Raw genomic sequence first — 10,489 nt, 5'->3', positions numbered from 1 at the left:
TTTTGTTCTAATAGGATTGTTGGTTCGGGTTTTGAGGCTTTTATTTTCAGTTTGTACCGTTTGGTGTTTGTTTTAACTTTTAAGTTTTAGCCAAAATTTAGATTTGGTCAATATATTTGGTAAACGTGGTCAATTTGCCGTTAGGTGTTTCAAATCTTAAGTTTTGGCCAAAATTTGACTGCGATCAATGTTTTTGTGCACGTGCTCAGATGAAAATTCCTTCAGCGTGATTATCTCCAAAGGTCATCTTCTATTTAATAGGATGGTTGGTTTTGGTTGTGAGGCTTTCATTTTAAGTTTTTGTCGTTAGGCGTTTTAACTTTTAAGTTTTGACCAAAATTTGACTTTGGTCAATATATTTGGTAATGAGCTCAAATTAGATTTCTATTAGCGCGGTTAGCTCTGAAAGGTTATTTTTGGTCTAATAGGATATGGTTGGGTCGATTTTTGACGCTTTCATTTTTAGTTTGTGCCGTTAGTCGTTTCAACTTTAAGTTTTGGCCATACTTTAACTTTGGTCAATATATGTGGTAAACGTGCTCATATGAGAATTTCATCAGCGCGGTTAGCTCCGAAAGATTTTTAATTCGTCTGATAGGATGGTTGGTTGGGGTTATGAAGCTTTTGTTTTCAGTTTGTGTCGTTAGGCATTTTAACTTTTACGTTTTGAAAAAAAATTGACTTTGGTCAATAAATTCGGTAAACATGCTTAAATAAGAATTATGTCAGTGCGATTAGCTCTGGAAGGTCAACTTTGGTCTAATAGGATGGTTGGTTCAGGTCTTGAGGCTTTTGTTTTGAATTTGTAGCTCTAGGAGTTTTAACTTTTAACATTTGACAAAAGTTTAAATTTGGTCAACATTCTTACTATAAGTGTTGGGATAAGAATTTTGATAGCGCGCGGTTAGCTCAGGAGGGTCCTTTTTGGTCTAATAGGGTGGTTGGTTCTGGTTTTAAGGCTTCCGTTTTCACTTTGTGCTGTTCGGCATTTTAACTTTTATATTTTGACCAAAATTTGACTTTGGTCAATATTTTTGGTAGACATGCTCAGATTAGAATTTCATCAGCCCAGTTAGCTCCGTAAGATCATTTTTCATCCAAAAGGATGGTTGGTTCGGGTTTCGAGGCTTTTTTTTTAGTTAATGTTTTTAGGCGTTTTAACTTTGAAGTTTTGATCAAAGTTTGACTTTTGTTAACATTCTTGGTAAACATACTTGAATGAGTATTATGTAAGTTAACTCTGGAAAGTCCTTTTTGGTCTTGTAGGATGGTTGGTTCGGGTTTGAAGGGTTTCATTTTGAGTTTGTGCCGTTAAACGTTTTAACTTTGAAGTTTTGATCAAAATTTGACTTCGATCAAAATTCTTGGTAAAAAGGCTCGGATGAAAATTATGTTAATACGGTTAGCTCCAAAAGGTCCTTTTTGGTCTAATAGGATGGTTGGTTTAGATTTCGAGGCTTTCATTTTAAGTTTGTGGCATTAGGAGTTTTAACTTTTAAGTTTTGCCCAAGGTTTGACTTTGGTCAACATTCTTAGTAGAAGTGCTCGGATGAGAATTTCATCAGCGCGGTTAGCTCCGAAAAGTCCTTTTTGATGTAATAGGATGGTTAGTTCAAGTTTTATGTCTTTCGTTTTCAGTTTGTGTTGTTAGGCGTTTTAACTTTTTACTTTTGGCCAAAGTTTGACTTCGGTCAACATTTTTGGTAAATGTGCTCCGATGAAAATTTTGTCAGGACGGTTAGATCCGAAAGGTCCTTTTTGTTCTAGTGGGATGGTTGGTTGGGGTTTCGAGGCTTTCATTTTAGGTTTATGTTGTTAGACGTTTTAACTTTGAGGTTTTGACCAAAGTTTGACTTTGGTCATCATTCTTGGTAAAAGTTCTTGGATGAGAGTTCTATCAGCGCGATTAACTCCGGAAAGTACATTTCGGTTTAATATGATGATTGGTTTGGGTTTCGAGGATTTTGTTTTGAGTTTGTGCTGTTAGGCGTTTTAACTTTGAAGGTTTGACCAAAGTTTGACTTCGGTCAGCATTCTTGGTAAACGTACTTGGATGAGAATTGCATCAGCGTGATTATCTTTGCAAGGTCCTTTTTGGTCTAGTAGAATGTTTGGTTCGGATTTTGAGGCTTTCATTTTGAATTTGTGCCATTAGGCGTTTTAACTTAGACGTTTGACTTTAGCCAAAGTTGACTTCGGTTCGTATATAATGTTATTAAATTTTAATTTAACAAACCAAAACCCAAAAAAATTATTACCATTTATTACTTCTACTTTAATATCACTCTTAATTAAATATAAGTATTTTCTATAGATACAATCAGATTCATTACATGTCTTTTTGTAAAATAGTTCATCCATATAATATAAAATATTGAAGTCAATATTTTTTACATCAAAGCATTTAATTATATTTTCATGCTTCCATGAATATAATATATATATATATATATTTTATTTTTTTTTATTTTTTTTTTGACAATTTGTCGCCATATATATATATATATTTTTTTTTTTTTTTTTTTTTGAAACCTACTAACCATAACTTTTAGTGGATGACAGCTTATTAGTAATATTATCTTACTTACTAAATTATAATATAGAAGTAAAAACTAAAAAAGAAAATAATGTAAGAAAAAACAAAAGAACTAAAACAAAGATCTAGCAGATCGTCTCCATCTTCATCTTAGCTGAGGAAATTTGGAGAAGATCAGTTCTTCCTATTAGTGGCTTCAAATCTCACTCCAAAGGTAAGAACTTGTTTTGAATCTCATTTCGAACCAGCAAAATCTCTATCATCAACATTCAAAATAATTTTGGAGAGCTGATGGTTTGCCCTTTTTTGAATCTCCCAGATCTTTATCCGTCCTAAACTCGGAGAATCTCCCAGATATTTATCCGTCCTAAACTTGGAGAGCTGATGAATTGTAAATTTGCTGCATCAGATTGGAAATTGCAGGTATCCACCCATCGCTACAGTTTCATAGTTCGTCACGTTGACCTCATCGAAATTGGAGAGATACAAATCGCTACATATGATGAGATCTAAAAGCCGCTTAGATTGGAGAGCTACAGATGAAGGAAAAATTCACATCAGCTGTAAATCACCTAAATTTTCAACTCAAGCTCTATCAGATGCATCAATTTTTGCTAAAAAGACCCATATTGGCGTGTCGTCTAACATATGTCTTCTTACCCTTTCATCCTCTCTTTGTACAAAATATTGTTTGTGTTGCTTGTTTCCTCTTTTTGTCCAAATAATTGCATGTGTTGCTTGTTTTGTGCTGAGGTAGGTATTGTGTAGACTCCGATGCTTGTTCCAATTTTTGCACTTTTTTTTTATTTTCTATGTTTATATTAAATAAAATGATTTTATGGCATATCCAATCTTTAAAAATTAGTTAAAATTCTTTTGGACTCAATTTGTATTTTATAGTTCAAGAAAATAATATAAGAATCTGCTTATTTTTTGTAAAAATAGTCCAAATAAAAAAAATTGCCGCTAAAATAATCCACCTCCCAAAAATATAGAGCTATACTCGCGCCATTATTCAGTTTTTTTCTTTCTCCAAATGTTGCCCACGTTCACACTTCATGTAAAAAAAATTCCAAATATAGTCACCTACAATTCATCTACCACACTTGAATTATCAGTTCCACAATCCTTTCGGCTAAACAGTATGTATTCTTTATCATATTTATTTTCCTATTTTGTATGATTTGATTAATTGTAATTCTTCTGACATTCTTTATTTGCTTGGTTAGTATATAGTGTTTATATAGTATGTGGTTGATTAGTTATCGCTGGAATAAATAAGAGCGAATATACACATTTGTTTTTGAATTCCCTTGATAAGAGGATTTGCCTAATTAAGATAGTTGTGAGGTTGGTTTGCATGTTTCTTCTCCCAACCTGAAAAAGCTATAAATCAATAGGGCTAACAACATAATACTTCTCATTACCTTCATATGTTGAGTTACATGTTTTACGAAGTTTTGATTAAACTAACCTACTAAAAAAGAAAGAAAAGAAGCTTGAGTCGAATTATTTGTCCTTCTAGCTTGATTATAAATTGCACCCTTTTAACTATTCAAAGATTTTATAATTGCAATGCTATAAAATTAGTTGCATCTACATATGTTTTCTTTTACTGTTTTAAGATTTTTTAAGTTGACAGAGTCAAATATTTCAGTTTTCAATATTTAGGAATGATATCAGTTAGCTATTTATTTGAATAGGACTTTGTTGGAGTTATTTTAGGAGAAAAGGTTATTATTTAGTTAATATATACAACCTACATACCTGCTGTAAAAAAGAGTTCCAGTTTAAATTTCAAACAAATAACATTCTTCTCTGTTTCATTTTCTGTCATACTGCAAATTTCTTCTTTTCAATTCTCTGTGAGCTTTTATTTCACTATTTGCCCTTCTCACATTATCAGAAAAGAAGTTTATAAGTAAAATGAGTTCAAATCGTCAATGGATGTACAAAAGATTAACCAAAAGTTTGTATGATCCTGAATTCCTAAGAGGTGTACAACAATTTATTGAGTTTGCTATGAGTCATCCAGAAGGAAGGGATGGTGAGAGATTAAGGTGCCCATGTAACCGAAAGAAATGTCAGAATAGAAACTTTGAAAATGTTCATATTGTCCATGGGCATTTATTAAAAGAAGGTTTTGTACCGGAATATCATGTATGGTATTTGCATGGAGAAAGTGAAGTTGTGGAAACTATAGATCAAGATGAAAGAATGCACAACTGGGAACATACTATGAATAACCTACCGGTTGATGTTAGTGAATTTGATGATCCTAGACCTAGTACGTCTTATCATAGAATGGTTCATGAGGCTGCTGGTCCCGCATTTGTTCCAGATGATATGAAGGAATTACCTAATCCTGATGCCCAACATTTTAATGATATGCTTGATTCTGCAAATCAAGAAGTGTGGCCTGGTTGTGAAACACACTCAAAATTATCAGCTGTTGCTCGTTTGTTGCATACCAAGGCTGAACATCACCTCTCTGAAAGATGTTTTGATGATATTTGTCAATATGTGAATGAGATGATTCCGCCCGATACTGTGATGCCAAAAAATTTCTATGAAACTAAAAAGTTAATGAGGGGAATGAACATGCCAGTTGAAAAAATTCATACTTGTGTCAATGCCTGCATGATTTACTGGGGAGAGGATAGTGAACTTGTAAATTGCAAGTTTTGTAGTCATCCCAGGTATAAGCTTACAAGTCAAAGATCTATTCAGAAGAAAAATCTTGTACCATTCAAACAGATGTATTACTTTCCTCTTACTCCACGACTGCAACGAATGTATGCTTCCACAGCAACTGTTTCACACATGCGATGGCACGCTGAACATGAAGTTGAGGAAGGTGTGATGCGTCACTGTTCAGATGCACCTGCATGGAAGCATTTTGATAAGATGCATCCATCTTTTTCAGAGGAAAGTCGTAATGTTAGATTGGGACTGTCCACTAATGGGTTTCAGCCATTTGGTCAAACAGGAAAGCAATATTCATCTTGGCCAATAATTGTGACACCATACAACTTACCTCCTTGGAAGTGTATGAAAGATCCATATTTATTTTTATTTGTTATAGTTCCTGGACCAAAGAATCCTAAGCAGCAACTAGATGTCTTCTTGCAGCCTTTGATTGCTGAGTTGAAGAACCTATGGAATGTAGGTGTCAACACATATGATATCTCTAAGAATCAAAATTTTCAAATGCGAGCTGCTTTGATGTGGACAATAAGTGACTTTCCTGCATATTCGATGTTGTCTGGATGGAGTACTGCAGGCAGGCTAGCATGTCCATATTGTATGGAGAATTCTGATGTTTTTATTTTGACAAAAGGTGGTAAGCAGTCCTGGTTTGACAACCACCGTAAGTTTCTGCTACTTAATCATCCATACAAAAAGGATAAGAACTCATTTAGAAAGAACAGGGTAGTAACCATGCCGCCTACCCCATTACGATCAGGAGAAGGTGTCTTAAAAGAGATAGAAGAACTAGGACTTGAAAAGGTAACAGAACTTGGGGCTGATATTATTAATCGTCAGATTAGTAAGTTTTCTGGTTGGAAGAAGAGAAGCATATTCTAGGATTTGCCATATTGGAGTACTAATCTCATTCGGCATAATCTAGATGTAATGCACATTGAGAAGAACTTCTTTGAGAATGTGTTCAACACAGTGCTGGAGGTAAATGGTAAAACAAAAGATAATCCCAAATCAAGAGAAGACTTGAAAGAGTTCTGTCGACGCCCTGAATTACATGCTGTTGATGGGAAGTATTCGAAAGCTATTTACACACTGAAAGAAGAGTCAAAAAAATTGTTGTGTGAATACTGTCGACGCCCTGAATTACATGCTGTTGATGGGAAGTATCCGAAAGCTATTTACACACTGAAAGAAGAGTAAAAAAAATTGTTGTGTGAATGGGTGAAAAATCTAAAATTTCCTGATGGATATGTCTCGAATATGGGAAGGTGTGTGGAAATGAAAAAACACAAGTTATTCGGTATGAAAAGTCACGATTGTCATGTATTTATGCAAAGATTGGTACCTGTTGCATTCCGTGAGCTATTACCCAAAAAAGTGTGGGAAGCACTTACTGAGATGAGCCTTTTCTTTAGGGATATCACTTCTACAGTAATTCGTGAAGAGGATATGGTAAGACTACAACAAAAAATACCTGAAATACTTTGTAAATTAGAGCGTGTATTCCCTCCTAGCTTCTTTGACTCAATGGAGCATCTCCCTGTGCATCTCGCTTACGAAGCAATGATAGCTGGTCCGGTACAATATCGATGGATGTATCCATTTGAGAGGTAAGACTTCATTTATATATTCAAGTACTTTATTTCTTTTGCAATTAAACTTATTTTATTAATCACCAGGCGACAATAAAAAGCTTAGGGAGGAGCCAACCAACAACCTTCCCTTCTCAGACAACGCCTAAATAACCTTCCAATCCTAATCACTATCTCTAATATAAAGTTATAATCTAATTAAAGAGAACTTGAAAGCTCAAATAACCTTTTTCTTCTTCTTAACTAGTTGCATAGGTCAGTCTTGACAACATGAAATATTATGACATACAAGATTTTTATAAGGAACTTCTTTTGCAAAAAACCTCTTAAAGTTTAAAGTATATGATATTTTATACTCCCCCCTTATGATCTGTTTGTTTATATAAATTGATAATCTGCCAGAATTTTCACATATGAAACATCTTTCTTATCATCCAAGAAGCATATCGGGAAACTCTATGTGATCTGGTAGTCTCCTGTCATTTATATAGTGTCTATGGACCCAATTAATCCATAGTTTTTCCTTGTTCTGACTCAACAACAACAACAGTTTGCATGTTGCAGCTTGATTCCAGGTCTTTAAATAATTATTCAAGCCTCTTGAACCTTTAGGAAGAGTCACCTTGTCCCAGACTACAAGTTTCCTTTTAGTAATATTGGTTTCCCCTGTTCATAAATATTTCCTACACGCAGTTTTGATGAGTTTAATAACCTTTTGTGGTTGCAAAAACAGATGTAACATGTATGCTTGGATGCAAAACCCTTAATATACAATTTCTTTCATCTGTCCCTAACCACCAAAATAGACTTGACTATTTAAGTACTTTGTTTTCATCATTATGAGTGACTAATGCCTTGAGCTTTTGTGCTATTTTCAGAAATCTCCGAAAATATAAATATAATGTTCGAAATAAGGCACATGTCGAAGGATGCATATGCAACGCACATATAGTTGAGGAAGCTTCATCATTTTGTTCACACTACTTCGAGCCTCATGTTTACACAAGGCATAGAAAAGTGCCACAGAATGACGATGGTGGTATGGATGAACAAGATGGATACGATGATAATCTTTCTATATTCACCTATCCAGGTCGGGGATTTGGGGAACTAAATCGTAGATATCTTACTGAAGAAGAACTTAAAGCAGCTCATATTTATATTTTACTAAATTGTAGAGAAGTGCAGCCATATGTGGAGTAAGATTTCAAACTTTTGCTTTCATTTATACACTAAAATTATCAGAAAAAATCTTACATAGTTTTTTCTTTTATGTGATCCAAAGGAATTTTATTGACTCTCTTCATCAAATGTTTCCACAAATTACGGAGCAGGAAGTGGACAGAAAACTTGATGAAGAATTTGCATCATGGTTCACAAGATATGTGAGCAGTTGTACAATATCTTTTCATCTGTACTTACTTTACTTATAAGAAACTCTAATATTTTTTAATTTGATAGGCCCGAGTCCACATAGATAATCAGTTCATCAAGGCGCTTGCAGAAGGTCCATGTCGACAGCGAAGCCATACACTGGTTATAATGTCAACGGCTTTAAATTTCACACTAAAGGACGCAGTTTGTCTAGAGCATCTAATAACAGTGGAGTTTGCATAAAAGGAACAAATTATAGTGCAGATGAGAATGACTACTATGGTGTGCTTACTGAAATTCTTGAATTGGAGTACAAGGGCAGTACACCAATCAAAAGAACTGTTTTATTTAAATGTGAATGGTTTGACCCCACACCAAACGTAGGAATGAAGATTCACCCACAATATAAACTTGTGGATATCAATCATAGAAGAAAATTGAGGAAGTACGAACCATTTGTTTTGGCAATGCAAGCGGCTCAAATGTATTATGCTACTTATCCTAGCTTATGATGTGATAAGAGTGATTGGTGGGTTGTGTGCAAAACAAAAGCTCGGGGTATTGTGGATATGTCTCCATCATCTTTAGTGTCCCCTCTAGTAGATGTTGTTGAGCCTTTCCAATGTGATGAAGATGGTTTAAGATTTGATGTAGTGTCCGATAGTGAAACTATTGTCCGGAATGATCCAAATGGCGAATTCATAAACTTGAGAGATGAGGATGATAATTTAGATGATGAGACAGAGTTTCATGATGAATTAGAATCAGAATCAGATGATGAAAATGAGAATGAAGAGGCGTACTATGAAAGTGGCAGTGAATAGAGTCAAAGTGCTCCAATCTCTTCAAATATAGGAGTTAGAGTTACTAAAATGTAGTATATAAGTTGATTTTATATTTCGTCTCTTTTACCAGTATACTTATTTTGTTTTAATAATTCTCCTGGTTGTTTTGTTTGAACAACTATTCCCAGTATGATTCGAGATCTATGTTTGGAATAGTGATGAGATTATTTTATTTATAGAAGTGTTTATATATTTATCTGCTAACTAGATTAACTACGTTTTTTCTTAAATTTCAGAGGGATCTTGTTCTTGAAGTGATATATCAACTAACTATCTATTCTTGTTATAATTTGATCAATCATGATTCAATCATTATGATATTACTTCATCCACATTTAACTTTGAAATTGCGGTTATGGCACCTCGGGGGGGTGGACGTTGTAGATATTCTGGAAAAAGGACAGCAGATCCAGTGGCATCTCCTCTAATGTCGAGTTTCGCACGTGATCAAGCACCATCATTGCCTGAACTGCCAACACCAGTTACGCCAGATTCAGTTGCAGTCAACATATCGGGACCATCTTCATCTGTGGGGATCGAAATACCAAGGAATGACATTGTATCTACAACTTCGTCAAATACAACTGATGGTACCCGCATCCCAATTGAAATCGTCATGGGACGGTAAGTGTACAATATTGTTTCGTTTACATTGTTTTTCTACATGCAAGAAAATAAGATTTGTTGAATTTCTTCCATACTTTTTTTTATAAATGTTTACAAGTTTTGTTGATTTTCTTAAATTGTATTAGTGGGGAATGAATTAAAAATTGAGGTATTTTTAAATCAATACAAAAAAATCATTCTTGAAGAAAGTAGCTTGTTCACTAATGTCTACACTTCTCTTATATAAGAAGCAATAGTTGAATGTGGCAACATCATATGGTAAGGAATTTATAGAATGGGGCAACAGAATTCCCCATGTGCAGTTCCCCAGAACTTTTTCTCTTGACCTACATGTTCAGATTGTGTGGAAAATTTATTGTTTACTTTGCTTTTATTGGTGTGTATGGTGTGACATTTCTTTGATATCAACCGTCCTCATTCCCTGAAGTTTTTCTTATCTTTACAGTATATCATTAGATTTCATACTAGAACTTTTTTTTACTTGTTCTAGATTAAGCTTAGATCTGAATCATGTATTGAATCCGAGCTCAGTATCGGCTCCTCCCAGCTAGTCATTTCAAGATATGATAATGACAGGATTTTATAATTTATATCTAATCCTTGTCTCTTTGATAACACTTTCATATGTGTCATATGTTTCTTCCTTACTGCCTCGACCTCTTTAAGATCTTATATTGTCGCTAAAGAAACTGATAATACACTCTAGACACTGCTTGATGTTTATAAATAAAATTGAGTATTGAAATAATTACTTGTTATATATATATACAAGTTTGGAGCCAAGTAACAATGTATCTCGGGCGATCATG

The 10,489-nt window shown here is 34.2% G+C and overlaps 2 protein-coding genes and 1 pseudogene across 3 annotated transcripts in view; 2 read left to right on the top strand and 1 right to left on the bottom strand.

The window, feature by feature from the left end:
• The window catches only part of LOC102601856 (putative late blight resistance protein homolog R1B-16), a 68,217-nt pseudogene that overhangs the window by 42,282 nt on the left and 15,446 nt on the right, over positions 1–10,489 (bottom strand).
• The window catches only part of LOC102600387 (uncharacterized), a 12,777-nt gene continuing 4,892 nt past the window's right edge, over positions 2,605–10,489 (top strand). Inside the window, exons 1-2 of one of the 2 annotated variants that reach the window (XM_015312516.1) lie at positions 2,605–2,750; positions 2,856–3,182. In XM_015312516.1, the coding sequence (XP_015168002.1) occupies positions 3,036–3,182 (147 nt within the window). In that variant the 5' untranslated portion in view covers positions 2,605–2,750; positions 2,856–3,035. Of the gene's footprint in view, positions 2,751–2,855; positions 3,183–9,351; positions 9,678–10,489 lie in introns of those variants that run through there. The other variant, XM_015312515.1, reaches the window with a different exon arrangement.
• Positions 6,377–8,684, top strand: LOC102599843 (uncharacterized). The gene is made up of 4 exons (XM_006355708.2): positions 6,377–6,852; positions 7,713–8,033; positions 8,120–8,219; positions 8,296–8,684. Exons 1-4 carry the CDS (start codon positions 6,503–6,505, stop codon positions 8,449–8,451), a joined length of 927 nt encoding a protein of 308 aa, XP_006355770.2. The 5' UTR covers positions 6,377–6,502; the 3' UTR covers positions 8,452–8,684.

The sequence above is a fragment of the Solanum tuberosum genome, unplaced genomic scaffold (genome assembly GCF_000226075.1).
Source record: "Solanum tuberosum cultivar DM 1-3 516 R44 unplaced genomic scaffold, SolTub_3.0 scf00206, whole genome shotgun sequence".
Lineage (NCBI taxonomy): Eukaryota > Viridiplantae > Streptophyta > Magnoliopsida > Solanales > Solanaceae > Solanum > Solanum tuberosum.
The sequence above is the reverse complement of the archived record's forward strand: the minus strand, read 5'-3'. Positions and strand labels throughout refer to the sequence as shown.

What these genes read in the sequence shown, in the direction of transcription:
- LOC102599843 (XM_006355708.2), top strand. Translation starts at nt 6,503, where the DNA reads ATGGGAAGGTGTGTGGAAATGAAAAAACACAAGTTATTCGGTATGAAA. An exon ending in TGGATGTATCCATTTGAGAG is followed by an intron (nt 6,853 to 7,712) that starts GTAAGACTTCAT and finishes TGCTATTTTCAG; the next exon opens with AAATCTCCGAAAATATAAAT. An exon ending in CATCATGGTTCACAAGATAT is followed by an intron (nt 8,220 to 8,295) that starts GTGAGCAGTTGT and finishes TTAATTTGATAG; the next exon opens with GCCCGAGTCCACATAGATAA.